Genomic DNA, 21,021 nt, shown 5'->3' with positions numbered 1-21,021 from the left:
ATAAACTCTTGGTATTATAGGAAATTGATATATATTAAATTTAAAAGATAATGATGAAAGAATAAAAATGAAAAATTGTATTAATAGGAATAAAATAAATATAAATTTTCCAAAGTAAGCCATTGCAGAAACTGGCAAATGAAATCATAAAAAAATTATGATTCGACATTATAACTATTATTTCTTAAAGTATTTTTTTTTTGTGTTTATTGGAGAATTGACACCTTTATTTTGTGCTACTGTTTGTCATTACTTAGATTTTTATTGTTGTTATTTATTTAATTTTATTTAGAAAAGTTCCTGTAGATAAAGAATGTTCAAATGAGTTATTTTTAGTGTTTCAAGGGTTTCTACCAATCGAAGAAAAGAGATATTTTGATAAAAATATTAACGTAAAACATAAAAAACAACATTGACATTGTGGAATGATTAAAGTCACCGATAGGAGTGCTAAATATTTATCAACTATCGCCAAAGGCTTGAGATGGTGAATTATGATCTGTGACTAATAGAAGACAAACCTCTATAACATAATATCAGTTTGTCACATTTAAATGGTGTAACAATTATCTATTTTGTTTCGTAATACTAGTACAAGCTTCCGTTTAGAAAAGTCTGCCATTTGTATGCCTATTCATATATTATGAATAGTATCAAAAATATAACTATCTTTCCATTATTTGTGATGTTTGAAGGCATGACTATGGCAGAACCGGAGTACAATATGAATAATAAAAATGTGTTATGAAATAATGTGGAACGAATTTGTAGATGATAATACGAAAATAGTTGATAATTTATATCTGTGATAATTCATATGATATATTCAAAATATTTTAAAATATTAATGTTAAGTGCGATTCACAGAGCTATGGGTGAAAATTTCAATGGAAAATACGATATTTATTAAGATATCGATTACCCACAAATAGCATTTACTTATCTCTAAACGCGGCCGATAGTAAATAATGCCTGTTTTAAAAAAAATTGTCAAATTTTTTGTTAATTTTTTTTTTTAGGTTTTGTCAAGTTTTGAATTGACGAGAACTATTTTATATCTAAAATATAGAAGTAAGTACTATCTAAACATCGTTAATTTGAAATGAATGATTAAAAGTTCGTTCCTTAAGTTTATTAACTAACTTTTTTAACTAACCTATCGAACGTACCAATCCTTCTACTTAAAAGGGCCCTACCGTCTTTAATTGCCATGCTATTGCATCGGTTTTTTCGTGAGAGGTGCCTGTTGCGTCATAGGCTTAAACAGAAGATTGCCGGGACTAGAGGTTATGGCATGGCAATAAATATGAGTAAAGCAACAGATAACAGAGAGATAATCATTGGAGATGTACACGCGCGATTAACAAAGCCCAAGGAACGCCATTTGATACCACATAAATATGGTAAAATTTTTTATTTATTGATAGATCAAAGATTGTTTCAGTATATAATTCTGTCAAATTCAATATAAATACGTTTATAGTAACTTATGGACAGGATGGAAGAATTAAGTTGGATCAAACAGCACTTCATCATCTACGTTGGATGTTGCAAAAGGATTCACTAAAGCAAGACATGTTTCTCCTGGGTGTACCAGGGCCACAGAGACGGCAGCTGGTTATGCAGTTTCTAGAAATTATGGAACGTGAATTTGAATATGTTGCGCTTAGTCGCGATACCACCGAAAGCGATATTAAGCAACGTCGAGAGATTCACGGAAAGTCTGCCGAATACCATGATCAAGCCGCAGTACGCGCTGCCTTGCATGGACGAGTGCTGGTACTGGACGGCATTGAGCATGCCGAACGCAACGTGCTGCCGGTACTCAACAATCTCCTAGAAAATCGTGAAATGCACCTGGAAACTGGTCAATTTCTTATTGCACCGAATCGCTATGATAATTTGTTAAAGGTGTGTGTATTCAAGAATGTTGTCAACTCATATACAGGTTTAAAAGCACTTCCAAATTGCAGACACACAGTCAACAGCAGCTTAAATCATGGGGCTTACTTCGTGTCTCAGAACACTTCCGCATAGTGGCAATTGGACTTCCCACACATAAATATAAAGGCACACCACTAGATCCACCACTACGATCACGCTTTCAGTCGCGAAACATATTACCATACACTTTTGAACAGCTGTACGAAGATCTACAGGAATTATTAACCACTGTTTCTTCTTCAGCACTAAAACAGTTGCTTACCTGTGCATTGATACTTCAAACAGCTAGCGACGAACTTCAGCTTCCTGATTTTCCATTGCATAATCTTCGTCAAGGCGTTCAAATGATGGTAAATCACAAACTAAAATGACATAATCTCAATCTAGTATTAAGTATTTAAGTACATTTTTAGGAAAGAAATCCGCTGCTTACTGTGCACGATGTGCTAATATCTCTGTATCCCTACAAATCTATTCTATTGCCAGAGCAGCAAAAACAAGTTGATGAAATGTTTACGAATATGTCGCTCAATCATAGCGGCAAACAGAGTGTACAACGTATAAGTAGCTGCACTAAAGATCTTGTTGTAAATGTGCATCTGGACGAAATACATATAACCATGCCTTGTAGATCGCCCACACAATTAACCGCAGAATTTGTGGACTTGCCGCATCAGCGGCAAGTGCTTGCTGCGTTGTTGCAAGCTTATGCAGTTGGAGATGTCTGTTTGCTGGGCAATAAAGGTGTTGGCAAAGAAACATTAATAACAGAGCTTTTGCGCCTAGTTAATCAAATCCCTGAACCAATGATGCTATATGAAGATTTGACGTCTAGGGATCTTATACAGCAGCGCGTTACTAATGAAGAAGGCGACACCATTTGGCGTGATTCCCCATTGATCAGGGCAGCGAAAACTGGATCAGTGGCAATACTATCTGGCCTTCAAAATCTTCATAGAAGCACAGTTCCGGTTCTGCAACGGTAGATGTTCATGAATCATTGCTTAAAAAATAAATTACACATTCCAAGTTTTAGTATACGTCAGAATTTTAAAATCCTGTCAACCCGGGGTCAATCAAAACTACTTAGTGTTTTTACAGTGACAGAGTAATGTTTTCGATAACCAAACAGAATCTATCTATTTGTTATATTGACTATTCTTCCGTCTGTTTGCACATGTCCACGTTATAATAGGTAGAGGATTTCCAATTTCGGTGACATTTTATTTTTTTTTATATACCTTATAGAGTTTAAATTTTAGAAAAAAAAATTCTACAGTAAATATTTTTGTTCGTTGGTTAGTATATTAATGTATACGAGAATGGTGTGTCACTGAAAGTGAACTCTATAGACTAAAAGACTTAAATATTTTTGTTTATATTATGTCATAATGTTTTCTCATCTGATCGCCTATAGATTAATCCATGATCGCGAAATACAATTATGTGATGGCACAACTTTACTTCGTCAGGATCGATATCAGGCGCTTCTGCAGGGCGGATTTAACAAGAGTCAACTTACTGAACGCGGTGTGCTACCAATACCAGATTCTTTTCGCATTATAGCATTGGGTGAACCTTTGAAATCGGGGACAGGCAAGCCTAATTGGCTGACTCCACAATTAATAAGCATGTTTATCTATCAGGAGCTGCGGCCATTACAGCAGAGTGAAGAGCAAGAATTACTTATTCAATTGTGCGACAATTTGCACCCTGAGATGCTGAAGCTACTGACGCTGGCGCAATTATTACGAAACTCCAAAGATTCATTGCTTCATGGTCTAGCTGACACGTTATCAACACGCCGGTTGGTAAAAGTGGCCCGACGCTTAAAAGCATATCCATCAAGCAATCTGAACAACGTTCATGAAATTTTGCAACATACATTTCTGATCAAATTTATGCCCTCCCTTACGCGTACAGTTTTGGAAAAGACAATGATGGAGGCTGGAATTGAAAAAAGGGCGAATACAACTCTTAGTAATGATGAAAACAGACGACTTATTAACGTGGTAAACAATAAATTACGAATTGGAGAAACTGAGATGGATTTGGGAGAAATATCACCGGTTCAACAATCAAAAGTGCCCAGCACTCTATTTTATGATATGCCGCAGCACGTTATGATGCTGGAACGCCTTCTACAGGACTTTCTTATCGGTGAGCACTTGCTTTTAGTGGGAAATCAGGGCGTGGGCAAAAATAAGCTTATTGATCGCCTACTTGAGCTCATGCGTCGGCCTCGGGAGTATTTACAGCTACATAGGGATACCACGGTGCACAGCCTTACAGTACAATCTACGCTACATAATGGAAAAGTGGTCTATCAGGATAGCGCCCTAGTAAAAGCAGTAAAGTTAGGTCATGTACTTGTCATAGATGAAGCCGATAAAGCACCGGTGAATGTTTCCTGCATTCTTCGCACTTTAGTTGGGAACGGCAAGATGGTGCTTTCAGATGGGCGTATGATTGTCCCATTTGGAGTTGACGCAAATGAACCAAATTTAATCGAAACGCACAAAGATTTTCGAGTTATTGTACTGGCAAACCGGCCAGGGTTTCCATTTTTAGGCAATGATTTCTTTGCGGCAGTAGGCGATGTTTTTAGTTGCCATGCCATCGAGAATCCCACTCCAGAATCAGAGATATATCTGTTACAGCGATATGGACCCACTGTACCTATTAAAACACTCACAATGTTAGTGAATGCATTTGGCGAGCTTCGCAGCATGGCAGACGAGGGGCTACTTAATTATCCGTATTCTATGAGGGAAGTCGTTAGCATTGTTAAACACTTGGAACGTTTTCCAGACGAAAACATGTCCGAACTAGTAGGGAACGTGTTTGATTTTGATCGCTACCAGCCGGCGACGTTGCAGCAAGTAACCAATGTTTTAGCTAAACATGGTCTGCCTATTGATGCATATGCAAGAAATGAAATGCAAACTCTTCGTAAGCAACAACAGCTTAAGTTGACTATCGAACGCCATAGCGGGTTAAGTGTGTCAAGACCGAAGTTTGGTAAATTAGATCCTAAAAATGAACCCCATGTTGGTGGCAACACGTGGGCCGGTGGTAGTGGGGGACGCGATACAGCGGGTCTAGGTGGTAAGGGTGGGCCCTTTCGTTTTGACAAGAGCCATACTGTGTATCAACTGACGGATGAGGAGAAAGCTGACATTCCAGAGGAAATAAAGCAAGCCGCACGTGCAATGAACCGAAAGTTATATGAGCAGAAGCTACAAGAGATAAAAATGTCTGCTCACGACCATCGGTTGTACGCTCAATTCAGTGAAGCCAACCAAAAACAAGTACTACAACTGAAAAACATGTTAGAGACTTTACAAAGTAAAAGTAAAGAACGCCAATGGCAAAAATACCAAACTTATGGTGACGTGGACGACACTCGTCTTATTGAGGGTATCACCGGAGAGAAAAATATTTACAGGCGACGTACTGAGGCGAATCCCTGGACGAATAATAGTAATGAAAAACCTAATCGTCTTAAACTTGTAGTTGATGTCTCAGGATCAATGTACAGGTGGGTGTTACATAATTTTGACAATATATCTTTCATTTAATACATCGTTTTTCTAGATTCAATGGTTATGATGGACGGCTAGACCGTCAATTGGAGGCCGTAGTCATGATTATGGAAGCCTTTGAGGGTTACGAAAAAAAAATAGTGTATGATATTGTTGGCCATAGTGGTGAAGGTTGGGAGCTTCCTTTTGTCAATGTTGGTAATTGGCCTAAAAACGACAGGGAGCGTTTTGATATAATTCGTATGATGCATGCTCATTCGCAATTTTGTTGGCCCGGTGATACCACCGTAAAAGCGGCACGCGAAGCTTGTTCCACCCTGGGCGAAGAAGTCGATTACGACAATAGTATTGTCGTTGTTCTTAGTGATGCCAATCTCGCGCGATATGGTATCTCATCAAAAGATTTAGCCGAGGCTTTAAACCGCAGTGAACCAAAGGTTAAGGGATATGTAATATTCATTGGAAGTTTGGCAGAAGAGGCTGAAAGGTAAGTGTATATACTATAAAATAAGCTTAGATGACTCACTGTATTATCAACTTACTTAATTATTATTTGTTCAAGAATTAAAACTGAAATGCCAGTGGGCCAGAGCTACGTATGTATGGACCTTACAAAATTGCCGCAAATACTAAATCAAATGATTACAACCTCCCTCTTGTAAAAAGTTGATTTTGGAAAAAAATAATGCTCCTATAATTGTAATCTAAAATTTATGTTTCTGTGTATATTTGTTTACCCTTATTGTAAAATAAAATAAATATAAAAATATAACAAGGATGAGCACCTTTTCAGGAATGTCCGAGCAGTAGATACCCTAAAATGCAACTGAACTACCGTTTATAACACTCCAGTTTCTATTTCTACTTATGTATATATACAAAAAACCTGAAACAAATACAGGCCGATATATAACCATTAATTATCCAACCGAATAAAATTTTAAAGTTACAGGACTACATTAGCGTAATAATAATAAGTTACTGACCGTGAAATAAATGTTCTTGAAAAAAGATTAATTTCTTAAGACTTTGAACTTCTCTGCAGCTAGATGAATTTCCTCATATTTAATTGAAAGATGCAAAACAAATGAATTGTGATAAAAATACAATTAAAATTTATTTGCGATTATGTTAATTAAAAGTTCACAAAGATTTATCGGTTATGTGTCTGTGTGAATCTGTCATTTACCATTGTGTTGGAAGCACATTGCTAGCAAGTTTGCATTGTGTATTTAACTAAATTACCAGTACAAGTAACCTGATAGTGTAGTCATTAGGCCGCCACAGGTCATACTGCAGCTGTTGTAGCACTCTGAAGAGAATATATCGGAGATTTTTAACAATATTCTACCTTCCGGTTGAATTGCAAGAAAACTTTTACACAAATTGCTAATATTTTAGTTTTATTATAATATATATTTATTTACAACAAAACAAGAACCAACCATTAATAAATGTTGGCGCTAGCTTCATTTTAGTAAACATATGTATTTTAAAGACTTTTAAATTTTATCTTGTATCTATTATATCTTAACTCGCAAGGACTAAATTGGATAATTCTTATCATATTATTATTTCATAAAGAGCTTGTAGGAAAAAACTCTTAGATCAGTTATATACAAATTTGCCTGCCAGTTTGCCCGTCTGTGTTGATGAAATAAAAAAAATGTTTATAACAGGCAGAAGGCGTAGCAGACCCCATAAAGTATATAAACTCTTAATCAGCGAACAATCCGCGTCCATACGCTATATACGCGTCCGTATATAGCACGCGCATAGCAAGTTTGTTTAAAGTAATCGCAAACTATTCCCGTCTTATTGCTATAGACTAAAAACATGATCAATATATAGTTATTAAAATAAATCTCATAAAGCTTAAGAGTTAGCGCCTCCAAATTATGTATTTAGTCTTATGTTTATTTTCTACAGTTTTGATTTTTGTTATATTTTAGATACCGACTTCAAATTTTCCCAAACTTTTAAGTTTAAGTTCAGTTGAAAATAGAGTCAATATGTGAAGGAGTTTGCAGTTTTTTTAATCTAATAAAATATGTACATCATGTGCTGAAAATTTCATTAAAATGCATTTAGTACAACAGAACGTTTGGCCAATTCACAAAGCACATGTCAAGCAGCGCTAAGCGCTAGCATTTTTCCTATACGTGTGCACACATATGCATTCAAATAGTCTAATCTTTTCTATTCAAAGAATCGACATAGGGATTGAATTGTGCTTAAATTTTTAACTACTATTTTTGACATTAGCAACTTCTTGCACAAGCAGTGCAGTGGGTTTTTGTCGTTTTTAAATTTTTTAATTATGAAGTGGTGGTATTGGTAGAGTTGATGTACGTTTCGTAGGCATAGTCGGTTCAAATCTTGGTGTCGTAATGTCGGTATTTATTTGATATTTGTTTTTTTTTTAATACTCGATTCAAACTGAAAAATATTAAAAAACGCAGATGGGACAGGTATCAGGGTATCTCCGAGTCGCCCTGACTAGAGCTTTTTACTTGTTAGAACTGGAGTCATAAAATATTGCATTTAGTTTGTACAAGTTTGATTTTTGTTGTATTTTGGAAATCGACCCAAGTTCTTTAAATTGAATTATAATTTTTACTTAAATGAGAAATATGTTTAAAGAATAATATGCGCGATGAAGTTGCGGAAATGGCAGAATTGTTTCGAACGGCCGATGTTAAGTTAGGTTCTATGCTTGATCTATCTTCTTGATTGTGAGGGTGCGGGCGCGGGGAGCATGTTTATTTAGTCGAAATTTTGTACATGCTTGCAAATTTCTTTTGCTAGAATATGCATATATACATCATATAGATGAAAATAAAAAATAAAAAAAAATTATATTCTCTTATACAATGAAAATACTATAAATTTAAAATTTCAGCACCTTAATATGTTTTTTAAGTCATTCACGAAGTTTTCCGCCAGTCCGTTGCCTATTCGCCAGTCACCATTGAAATGTTTTTAGATGGTGAATGAGTATTCTGCATTCGGTAGTGCCCAACACCAACATTTATGCTTACTTTAAACTTGGTCTAAGGCTAAAAGCCTATAAGCATGCAGGGTTATTCAACCATTGTTTATTAAAGTTAAGGCATAGCTTAGCTTATGGTAAATTCCATTGGTGGTAAGTAAGTCGGGTTTCTACCTAGTAAATCATTCCGTTCTTAAAAGGGATTGGTAAAAACTGGAAGACTACTATATATATTTAGCATTATTTATTTCGATGACTATGTACTCAACGTCCTAAGCAATACACTGACTAGGGTACTTAAAAGTAATTTGAAGATCCTCTCCAATCTTTGGCTAGAAAATATTATATAATCATTTAAGATAGCGCAAACTTAAATTTCATATTAAATTGTTGACAGTCGAAATATAACGAAATGCCTAAAAAATAAAGATTGATAATTGGCTAAGCCACTTAAAATTAGATTTCAAATTAAAATAGATTACAGCTCGTAGTACAGATGTATTGAGTGTGGCTGTGTGAAAAATATTAATCTTTGTTATATACTTGATTAATATATTATCAAATATATAATATATAACAGGTAAATTTGAAACATGATTCAAAAGAATTATTAAATATCAAACTTATTTTATAATTTTGTTGTGATGGTTTTAAAATTTAAAAGTTCTAAATAGTCTACGATCTAAATCAGATAAAATGAAAATTTGATGGCATCCGTATGTAATGTGGCTACAGATATACCATCAACCTTGGGCTGCTATATATAATGCTTTAAAAACATTGAAAATCCCGAAGACCTAAGTTTCGGTAATAATTCGATTTCTTGACATTCCTTCTTCAATACTTGTGCATTGCTCTGCCTTCAAAAAGCTTGATTTGTTCCTTTTAGGCGATTATCAGGAACACCAGAAGCCAGAAATAAATATTTTATATGAGATAGATAAGATTTGTCTTCTCTCTATTTTCAGGTGTACTAAGATTAAGACGTATTAAAAGGACATCTGGCCATTTGTTTTACATTTATTTATATATTCACCGCTATTAAAGCTATAGAATTCAAATTGGAATATATATATACATGTACACCACCATATAAAAATCTATGTTTATACATATGCGAGAGCTCGGTTCAGCGCCTTGATCGAAATGGTCAGCTATTTGATATCTTGCACAAATTGCAAGATCAGTGTTATCACTTAGTGTTCGGGCATGAACATACTGTAGTATATTTAATAACATATCAATAATATCCGAAGCAATGTAGAGTATTCTGCATATAGATGCGTCATATGCCTAACATATGATAGTGTATACTAAATACGCATATAGTGACATTTGTCCCTACGCATAAACATAGGGCGAGCGCAAAGATAAACAAATGTAATATGATCAGCCACTTATGGTCAGACCACAGCAGCGCGGGAGATGCCGCGTACGCACTTTGCCTAAAGTCTATGCCGCTTGCCTAATGTTTATGCCATATGCATATAAGTATATACAAGCTATATATATGAAGCTACACAACGGGAGAGCATAGTATGTCTCCCGCTTGGAGCTCCACTCATTACATAATGTACTTAGGTTAAGAGATGAAATACGCATGAGCCAGGGTATAAGAACTCTTGCTCAGACGAATAAAGATTATTACACAACTGAACACCACCACAGTTATTTGTATTCACATTTTTTGGTCCTTCGAGCCGAAGCCACAAGGCTTCGTTTGTGATGTGTACACACATTTTTTGGTCCTTCGAGTAAAATATACAAGGCTACGTTTGTGACAAGTGTGAAAGTGAAGTGAAAAATTGTTTAAATAATTTTCTTTGGCTTACCAATTCGAGCTGTGAGTAGAGGCACAACACGATCAACCAGGCGATCAAAACAAAAACACCTCCAACGGGTCAAGCCAAAGGGTAAATTAAGTTCAAATTTTCACACGGAAAAAACACAATCAAAATGCTGTCGGCAAAAACTCTGGAGTTGCTTAAAAAGCAATCAGAGATCTATGACAAGATCCGGCAGAGCATCACAAACAAGGATGCGTTACCAGCCATTGATAGATTGGCAGCAGAGTTTACTGCCAATCATCTAATACTGGTCAAAATCGGTGTCATCGATCATCAATATTTTAAGGAGAAAATATATGATGGCGTAATGGAAAACATCAGGAGCTACGAGGAGTCTCTGATGAAAGTCGAAGTTGCCGACCACGCCATAGACACCGACGAAACAGCATCCATCCACAGGCAGCAGGAAATAATATTTTCCCAAAGAAGCTCGAGCCCAATGGATGTGCTGGTTGATCTTGTGGACAAACGAGCTCTAAAAGTAAGGCAACACATGCAAGAAGTGTATGCCAATCTAGAGCTCAGCGGCCAGGAAGAAATCCTTGACTATAAAGACAAGTTGATTTTCCTGTGGAACAAAGTCCAGTCAACGCTCACGGATTTAGAGGCAAAATACGAAAAATTTGCCTTCGACATCGATGAGATCGATGAGCTGGAATGCAATGTCAGCATACTCACAAAAAAAACTAAACAGAAGAGTAGCTGGCTTGCAAAATACACAAGAAGACGTTCCAGAGCTACGGAAAGTGGATCTTCCTCACTTCAACGGAAGCCCCAAAGAGTGGCCGACGTTCTTCGAGTTATTCTCTGAGGTGATTCACAACAGGAGAGATATCAGCGAGACAAGGAAGCTGAATTACCTGAAGTCATGCCTTAAGGGAGAAGCCAAAATGGTCGTAGGCCATTTATTAATTGGCTCGTCTGCTAACTACAACTCGGCTTGGGAACTAATATGCAAGCGCTACGAAAATACGCGCAAAATATTTGCTAACGCCGTCAACCAGCTAGTGGACATGGAACTGCTGAAGAACAATGATGAAGGCAGTATCCGCAAGTTCTTGGACACAGCAACAGAATGCATTTTCATTATCAAAGAAAAGGGTCAATTTGGTAATGAAGTTGACGCTCTAATCGCTCAAATTCTGTTGCGACGATTCTCTACGGAAGTCCTATAACTTTACGAGCAACACGTAAAAAAGGCCAGAGAAATTCAGTCCTTGGACGATGTACTAGAGTTTATTGAGCAACTGTATAACTCAATAGACTCAGTGCAAAAAAGCGCCGCCCATACGTCAAGGGAAGCAAAGACAACGAGCCACAAGAGATGCCGTTTTTGCCAATTGACTGGACATGAAATAACCAGGTGTCAGAAATTTAGAGCTGAGCCGGTTAAAAAACGCAAGGAGTTTGTGTTCAAAAACTCGCTTTGCTACAAATGTCTAGGCAGCCACAGCGTTAAAGATTGCAGAAAGAATTGGACTTGAAATCAATGCACCAAAGCACACTACAATTTGCTTCACGAGGAAGGAAGGAAAAATGAGACCGTCAGCAGCAACTGTCTAAATGAAAATAAAGGACAAGATACGTTGCTGGCGACAGCGCTCATCCAGATTAAAAATAAGTCTGGAAAATACGAGCAGCTAAGGGCCCTTATAGATGGAGGCTCGCAAAAAACCCTAATATCTGAAGAAGTTGCACAACAGTTAAAACTGCGCCGAACTAAACAGAACGTGGAAGTTCAAGGAATTTCGCAAAATATAGAAATTCTTAAAAATAGTGTTTGCTTAACAATCAAACCCCGGTTTAAAAGCAAATTCATCACCACTAAGCAGGCACTTGTTATGCCAAAACTTCAGAGAGCTCTTCCGACCAAGAAAATTGAAATGGATGTCAATAAGGATTGCAATGGCTGCGCGCTAGCAGAACCACATTTTAACGAGCCCAGTCGAATTGACGTTGTCATTGGCGTTGATTTACTTCCCTTAATAATGTTGGGAAAAGTAAAGAAAATCAACAAAACCCTGGGACAAAAGACCGAACTTGAATGGATTATCTCTGGCAATATATCTGGATTATCAACCAACAAGGTAATCAGCGCATCAACAACGATGTGCATGGACGTCATAGAAAACTCTGGGAAGCATCGAAAAATTGGGTTGCTAGCAATTGCTAGCTGTCACATTTGGCCCCCCGCAGAATGTTCAGGCATGAACATACTTTAGTATATTTAATAACATATCAATAATACCCGAAGCAATGTAGAGTATTCTGCATATAGATGCGTCATATGCCTAACATATGAAAGTGTATACTAAATACGCATATGGTGACATTTGTCCCTACGCATAAACATAGGGCGAGCGCAAAAATAAACAAATGTAATATGATCAGCCACTTATGGTCAGACCACAGCAGCGCGGGAGATGCCGCGTACGCACTTTGCCTAAAGTCTATGCCGCTTGCCTAATGTTTATGCCATATGCATATAAGTATGTACAAGCTATATATATGAAGCTACACAACGGGAGAGCATAGTATGTCTACCGCTTGGAGCTCCACTCATTACATAATGTACTTAGGTTAAGAGATGAAATACGCATGAGCCAGGGTATAAGAACTCTTTCTCAGACGAATAAAGATTATTACACAACTGAACACCACCACAGTTATTTGTATTCACACTTAGATTAGTTCGACTTGCTGGCTGTAGCTTTGTAACTTTGTAGCTTCAGATTCTTTTGTATTTTTGTATATTTTGATGCCTCAGCTCGCTAACGGCTTTAAACTCAGTTCTGTTCATTTGGATTTCAAAAGTTCATTTGAAATAAAGACATTGCTCCGGCATTGCCGTGAAATTTAATACTTCATTGCTGAGCCACAGGGCCAGTACTGTTAGAAATATGTAACAACCAAGAAAAGATCCTGCTACGCTTCGTCGCGGGACAAGACAAGGAAGACCAGAACATCAACAAACGTTGGATCATTGTAGAGACTTCAAAGAGACACCTAAACTTAATTGGCGCCCAACGTTAATAGAAAACTCACCCTACACATAAGCCGAGAAAAAACAAATTTAGAATAAATCGTTGTGTCAAAGCGCAGTTAGTTGCATTTGCTCAGTGGGTGCCCAAATCTTAATAACACAAAGAATTCAGGTGTATCAAGATATCACGGCTAACCATGTTGAGTACCTAGGGTGGAGAGAGGCAGGCCGTACGACGTAGCTATGCCCACAAAATAAGGGGTGCCACAAAGTCGCTGTTGGCGTTATCAGACACCGTTAAACTTTGACGCTATGGTAGCCAGATTAGACGACACTTACGTGGATAGAGCACCTCTACAGGTCCTAAGACAAGACCTAGAGACAGTTATGCCTGTCGTAGCATCATACGACATAGACAGTTATATTCTCTTATACAATGAAAATACTATAAATTTAAAATTTCAGCACCTTAATATGTTTTTAAGTCATTCACGAAGTTTTCCGCCAGTCCGTTGCCTATTCGCCAGTCACCATTGAAATGTTTTTAGATGGTGAATGAGTATTCTGCATTCGGTAGTGCCCAACACCAACATTTCTGCTTACTTTAAACTTGGTCTAAGGCATAGCTTAGCTTATGGTAAATTCCATTGGTGGTAAGTAAGTCGGGTTTCTACCTAGTAAATCATTCCGTTCTTAAAAGGGATTGGTAAAAACTGGAAGACTACTATATATATTTAGCATTATTTATTTCGATGACTATGTACTTAACGTCCTAAGCAATACACTGACTAGGGTATTTAAAAGTAATTTGAAGATCCTCTCCAATCTTTGGCTAGAAAATATTATATAATCATTTAAGATAGCGCAAACTTAAATTTCATATTAAATTGTTGACAGTCGAAATATAACGAAATGCCTAAAAAATAAAGATTGATAATTGGCTAAGCCACTTAAAATTAGATTTCAAATTAAAATAGATTACAGCTCGTAGTACAGATGTATTGAGTGTGGCTGTGTGAAAAATATTTATCTTTGTTATATACTTGATTAATATATTATCAAATATATAATATATAACAGGTAAATTTGAAACATGATTCAAAAGAATTATTAAATATCAAACTTATTTTATAATTTTGTTGTGATGGTTTTAAAATTTAAAAGTTCTAAATAGTCTACGATCTAAATCAGATAAAATGAAAATTTGATGGCATCCGTCGCGTTGGCAAATATTGATTACAAGCACGTAACTTTAATATATGTTTCACACTTCGTGCTTCTGAAAATAGTATATGACAATGTATGTAATGTGGCTACAGATATACCATCAACCTTGGGCTGCTATATATAATGCTTTAAAAACATTGAAAATCCCGAAGACCTAAGTTTCGGTAATAATTCGATTTCTTGACATTCCTTCTTCAATACTTGTGCATTGCTCTGCCTTCAAAAAGCTTGATTTGTTCCTTTTAGGCGATTATCAGGAACACCAGAAGCCAGAAATAAATATTTTATATGAGATAGATAAGATTTGTCTTCTCTCTATTTTCAGGTGTACTAAGATTAAGACGTATTAAAAGGACATCTGTCCATTTGTTTTACATTTATTTATATATTCACCGCTATTAAAGCTATAGAATTCAAATTGGAATATATATATACATGTACACCACCATAAAAAAATCTGTGTTTATACATATGCGAGAGCTCGGTTCAGCGCCTTGATCGAAATGGTCAGCTATTTGATATCTTGCACAAATTGCAAGATCAGTGTTATCACTTAGTGTTCGGGCATGAACATACTGTAGTATATTTAATAACATATCAATAATATCCGAAGCAATGTAGAGTATTCTGCATATAGATGCGTCATATGCCTAACATATGATAGTGTATACTAAATACATAGGGCGAGCGCAAAGATAAACAAATGTAATATGATCAGCCACTTATGGTCAGACCACAGCAGCGCGGGAGATGCCGCGTACGCACTTTGCCTAAAGTCTATGCCGCTTGCCTAATGTTTATGCCATATGCATAAGCCACAAGGCTTCGTTTGTGATGTGTACACACATTTTTTGGTCCTTCGAGTAAAATCTACAAGGCTACGTTTGTGACAAGTGTGAAAGTGAAGTGAAAAATTGTTTAAATAATTTTCTTTGGCTTACCAATTCGAGCTGTGAGTAGAGGCACAACACGATCAACCAGGCGATCAAAACAAAAACACCTCCAACGGGTCAAGCCAAAGGGTAAATTAAGTTCAAATTTTCACACGGAAAAAACACAATCAAAATCAATCAAAAACTCTGGAGTTGCTTAAAAAGCAATCAGAGATCTATGACAAGATCCGGCAGAGCATCACAAACAAGGATGCGTTACCAGCCATTGATAGATTGGCAGCAGAGTTTACTGCCAATCATCTAATACTGGTCAAAATCGGTGTCATCGATCATCAATATTTTAAGGAGAAAATATATGATGGCGTAATGGAAAACATCAGGAGCTACGAGGAGTCTCTGATGAAAGTCGAAGTTGCCGACCACGCCATAGACACCGACGAAACAGCATCCATCCACAGGCAGCAGGAAATAATATTTTCCCAAAGAAGCTCGAGCCCAATGGATGTGCTGGTTGATCTTGTGGATAAACGAGCTCTAAAAGTAAGGCAACACATGCAAGAAGTGTATGCCAATCTAGAGCTCAGCGGCCAGGAAGAAATCCTTGACTATAAAGACAAGTTGATTTTCCTGTGGAACAAAGTCCAGTCAACGCTCACGGATTTAGAGGCAAAATACGAAAAATTTGCCTTCGACATCGATGAGATCGATGAGCTGGAATGCAATGTCAGCATACTCACAAAAAAAACTAAACAGAAGAGTAGCTGGCTTGCAAAATACACAAGAAGACGTTCCAGAGCTACGGAAAGTGGATCTTCCTCACTTCAACGGAAGCCCCAAAGAGTGGCCGACGTTCTTCGAGTTATTCTCTGAGGTGATTCACAACAGGAGAGAAATCAGCGACCCAAGGAAGCTGAATTACCTGAAGTCATGCCTTAAGGGAGAAGCCAAAATGGTCGTAGGCCATTTATTAATAAGCTCGTCTGCTAACTACAACTCGGCTTGGGAACTAATATGCAAGCGCTACGAAAATACGCGCAAAATATTTGCTAACGCCGTCAACCAGCTGGTGGACATGGAACTGCTGAAGAACAATGATGAAGGCAGTATCCGCAAGTTCTTGGACACAGCAACAGAATGCATTTTCATTATCAAAGAAAAGGGTCAATTTGGTAATGAAGTTGACGCTCTAATCGCTCAAATTCTGTTGCGACGATTCTCTACGGAAGTCCTATAACTTTACGAGCAACACGTAAAAAAGGCCAGAGAAATTCAGTCCTTGGACGATGTACTAGAGTTTATTGAGCAACTGTATAACTCAATAGACTCAGTGCAAAAAAGCGCCGCCCATACGTCAAGGGAAGCAAAGACAACGAGCCACAAGAGATGCCGTTTTTGCCAATTGACTGGACATGAAATAACCAGGTGTCAGAAATTTAGAGCTGAGCCGTTTAAAAAACGCAAGGAGTTTGTGTTCAAAAACTCGCTTTGCTACAGATGTCTAGGCAGCCACAGCGTTAAAGATTGCAGAAAGAATTGGACTTGAAATCAATGCACCAAAGCACACTACAATTTGCTTCACGAGGAAGCAAATAAAAATGAGACCGTCAGCAGCAACTGTCTAAATGAAAATAAAGGACAAGATACGTTGCTGGCGACAGCGCTCATCCAGATTAAAAATAAGTCTGGAAAATACGAGCAGCTAAGGGCCCTTATAGATGGAGGCTCGCAAAAAACCCTAATATCTGAAGAAGCTGCACAACAGTTAAAACTGCGCCGAACTAAACAGAACGTGGAAGTTCAAGGAATTTCGCAAAATATAGAAATTCTTAAAAATAGTGTTTGCTTAACAATCAAACCCCGGTTTAAAAGCAAATTCATCACCACTAAGCAGGCACTTGTTATGCCAAAACTTCAGAGAGCTCTTCCGACCAAGAAAATTGAAATGGATGTCAATAAGGATTGCAATGGCTGCGCGCTAGCAGAACCACATTTTAACGAGCCCAGTCGAATTGACGTTGTCATTGGCGTTGATTTACTTCCCTTAATAATGTTGGGAAAAGTAAAGAAAATCAACAAAACCCTGGGACAAAAGACCGAACTTGAATGGATTATCTCTGGCAATATATCTGGATTATCAACCAACAAGGTAATCAGCGCATCAACAACGATGTGCATGGACGTCATAGAAAACTCTGGGAAGCATCGAAAAATTGGGTTGCTATACAGACGGAGACGCAGGCCACGGATTAAGAAGAGAAACCAGAGGCAGCAATTGCTAGCTGTCACATTTGGCCCCCCGCAGAATGTTCAGGCATGAACATACTGTATTATATTTAATAACATATCAATAATACCCGAAGCAATGTAGAGTATTCTGCATATAGATGCGTCATATGCCTAACATATGATAGTGTATACTAAATACGCATATAGTGACATTTGTCCCTACGCATAAACATAGGGCGAGCGCAAAAATAAACAAATGTAATATGATCAGCCACTTATGGTCAGACCACAGCAGCGCGGGAGATGCCGCGTACGCACTTTGCCTAAAGTCTATGCCGCTTGCCTAATGTTTATGCCATATGCATATAAGTATATACAAGCTATATATATGAAGCTACACAACGGGAGAGCATAGTATGTCTACCGCTTGGAGCTCCACTCATTACATAATGTACTTAGGTTAAGAGATGAAATACGCATGAGCCAGGGTATAAGAACTCTTTCTCAGACGAATAAAGATTATTACACAACTGAACACCACCACAGCTATTTGTATTCACACTTAGATTAGTTCGACTTGCCGGCTGTAGCTTTGTAACTTTGTAGCTTCAGATTCTTTTGTATTTTTGTATATTTTGATGCCTCAGCTCGCTAACGGCTTTAAACTCAGTTCTGTTCATTTGGATTTCAAAAGTTCATTTGAAATAAAGACATTGCTCCGGCATTGCCGTGAAATTTAATACTTCATTGCTGAGCCACAGGGCCAGTACTGTTAGAAATATGTAACAACCAAGAAAAGATCCTGCTACGCTTCGTCGCGGGACAAGACAAGGAAGACCAGAACATCAACAAACGTTGGATCATTGTAGAGACTTCAAAGAGACACCTAAACTTAATTGGCGCCCAACGTTAATAGAAAACTCACCCTACACATAAGCCGAGAAAAAACAAATTTAGAGTAAATCGTTGTGTCAAAGCGCAGTTAGTTGCATTTGCTCAGTGGGTGCCCAAATCTTAATAACACAAAGAATTCAGGTGTATCAAGATATCACGGCTAACCCTGACGATGTGCCGTTGGGCATCATGAAACTATCCCATAGTTTCATGGTGACCATGTTGAGTACCTAGGGTGGAGAGAGGCAGGCCGTACGACGTAGCTATGCCCACAAAATAAGGGGTGCCACAAAGTCGCTGTTGGCGTTATCAGACACCGTTAAACTTTGACGCTATGGTAGCTAGATTAGACGACATTTACGTGGATAGAACACCTCTACAGGTCCTAAGACAAGACCTAGAGACAGTTATGCCTGTCGTAGCATCACACGACATAGACAGAGCCACCTCATTGAACGAGGAATTTGGGGAAGATGCGTTGCGCGCATTTGTCCCCAGCCTTAAAAAACCAAAAGATCTGCCGTCTGCACTGGCTTTAGCCAGAGACTCAGAGGCCAGCCTAGAGAAATGCGCTTTCTCAGCGTTCTACTCTAGAGCGAAGCAAAAAAAAGAATACCTATAATAAGAAACAGGTATAACAGCGAGAGGGTTCAAAACAAACTAGGCCAAAAAATGCAAAATTCCTCGAGAACAAAGAGATGGACGTCGAAAGTGAGTCTGTATGATAGCCCGTTGCATTCTTTTAGGGAACGCACCCGCCTACCGTTCAACGAACGACGGTTGGCTGGTTGATTCCCCTTTTTCAGTTATTTTCATACATGGTTCTGACATATATGTTCCATGAACATTTCTGGTAGAAGTACCACCTTCTTTCTTAACTCGTTAACACCATTTGATGGCATCATGGGGTTCAACTTGCTAATGCAGGGCGGCACATGAATAAATGCAGAATTTAGGAGCATGATTCTCAACACGGCAACGGCCTTTTTCGACCGCTCGTTTAATACGTCCGTATGTTGCCAAAATCCGAATGATTGATGACAACCCGGTATGTTCAAAATTATACCCACATCCCATGGGAGTAGTTGAATTCATAAAAAAAGAAATCAATGATCTACTACGAAATGACATTATCGCCATCGTATAACGATCCGACCCGAGTTGTTGACAAAAAAGGACATGACGAAAACGAAAAAAGCGTTTCGTCTGTGGTTTTAAAAAATTAATTGAGCGAACAGTCGCCAATAAATACCCGATGCAAAACATTTTCATGATACTAGCCAATCTAGGAAAGGCATTTACTAAAAAACTTAGAAATTAAATCAAGAACAAAAAAGAGAAGGCACAGCAATCTCAACTGAATAGAAACAACCCACGTAGGCAAAACCGAGTGTTTGAAGTGGCCAAAAAGAATTCAAGAAAAACGAACAGAAGACAAGCAGACTTGAGAACTTTAGCTCTCATAAGATGGCAGGGCGGTCCATAAAGACAATCTGAAATAGCTTTAATCTACGTAGTAGTTTTAATTTTAATGAATTGGTTTCCCCTACAGGGTTATTGGCTGGGTTGTTGCTGGCACACCAGATACTGCAGACTTAGATACTTGGGACATTAAACAAAATAATAGTATACGCAAAGAGAAACGAGTTATTGGACACTCCACAGTCCTTAACAATAAATATAATATTAATAACTGAGATTCCAAATCTGATGCTTACTATCACACTTGAAAAAGTCCAATATTGTAAATCATACAGAGATACACATAGTTAGGCAGTTAGTTATTTAGTTCAGTCCTCTAATCAGAAAGTATTGTTTATATTACAATTATTTGTGTAATGACTAAGTCCGTCTGCAGAAAAATTAAATTTTGACTGTCTCCGACGACGACAATAATGGGTAGAACCTGTGGGATTGTCCAAGTCATAATGTACTGTGGGACTTGTACTCAATTCTTTGTTCACTTCCTTCATCTTCTTCACACAATGATGAAGGAGGAGACGAGCTTTGAGGGAGACACAGGAAGTCATTGATAATTTTAAGATGAACGAGACTGTTCATACTTCTAAGGGGGAGTAGTTAACGACTGCGCCTCTCACATAGTTGTTAACGTAAATAAAAATGTTAGTGGCTAATGATAGCACTCATGGTGCTGACACTGCGAGATCCGTGTTATCACTTAGATTCGACTTGCCGGCTTTAGCCTTGAAATTTTGTAGCTTCAGATCCTGTTGTATTTTTGTATTTTGTTTAGCTAATGACTGAGCTCGCTGACGGCTTTAAACGCAGTTTTGTTCAAGCCTTTTAAGAGTTCACTTGTAATAATGACATTACTACGGCATTGCCGTCAAATTGTATATTTCATTGCTGAGCCACAAAGACAGTACTGATCGAAATACGTAACAACCAGGACAAGACAAGGAAGACCATCATCATATCAACAAACGTTGGATAATTTCAGAGACTTCAA

General features: G+C 37.7%; 1 protein-coding gene across 2 annotated transcripts; it reads left to right on the top strand.

The window, feature by feature from the left end:
* The first annotated feature begins 469 nt into the window (after positions 1–469).
* LOC111594512 (von Willebrand factor A domain-containing protein 8) lies at positions 470–6,423 on the top strand. 2 transcript variants are annotated; one of them, XM_023307832.1, is made up of 9 exons: positions 470–487; positions 1,070–1,071; positions 1,189–1,403; positions 1,484–1,911; positions 1,974–2,294; positions 2,358–2,926; positions 3,362–5,485; positions 5,542–5,976; positions 6,052–6,422. In XM_023307832.1, the coding sequence occupies exons 1-9, from the start codon at positions 485–487 to the stop codon at positions 6,149–6,151; spliced, it is 4,197 nt and encodes a 1,398-aa protein (XP_023163600.1). In that variant the 5' UTR covers positions 470–484; the 3' UTR covers positions 6,152–6,422. The 2 variants fall into 2 exon arrangements, with proteins under 2 accessions (XP_023163600.1, XP_023163601.1); XM_023307833.1 differs by lacking the exon at positions 470–487 and adding an exon at positions 530–559 and having other exon boundaries at positions 6,052–6,423.
* The last annotated feature ends 14,598 nt before the right edge of the window (positions 6,424–21,021 follow it).

This window comes from Drosophila hydei, unplaced genomic scaffold (assembly GCF_003285905.1).
Source record: "Drosophila hydei strain 15085-1641.00,03,60 unplaced genomic scaffold, DhydRS2 tig00000271-arrow-arrow-pilon, whole genome shotgun sequence".
NCBI lineage: Eukaryota > Metazoa > Arthropoda > Insecta > Diptera > Drosophilidae > Drosophila > Drosophila hydei.
This window is presented reverse-complemented; position numbering and strand designations above follow the sequence as displayed.

Excerpts from the sequence above, each read along its gene's own strand:
- LOC111594512 (XM_023307832.1), top strand. Across the intron at positions 1,912-1,973 it reads GCTATGATAATTTGTTAAAG|ACACACAGTCAACAGCAGCT; the intron begins GTGTGTGTATTC and ends TCCAAATTGCAG. Across the intron at positions 5,486-5,541 it reads GTCTCAGGATCAATGTACAG|ATTCAATGGTTATGATGGAC; the intron begins GTGGGTGTTACA and ends TCGTTTTTCTAG.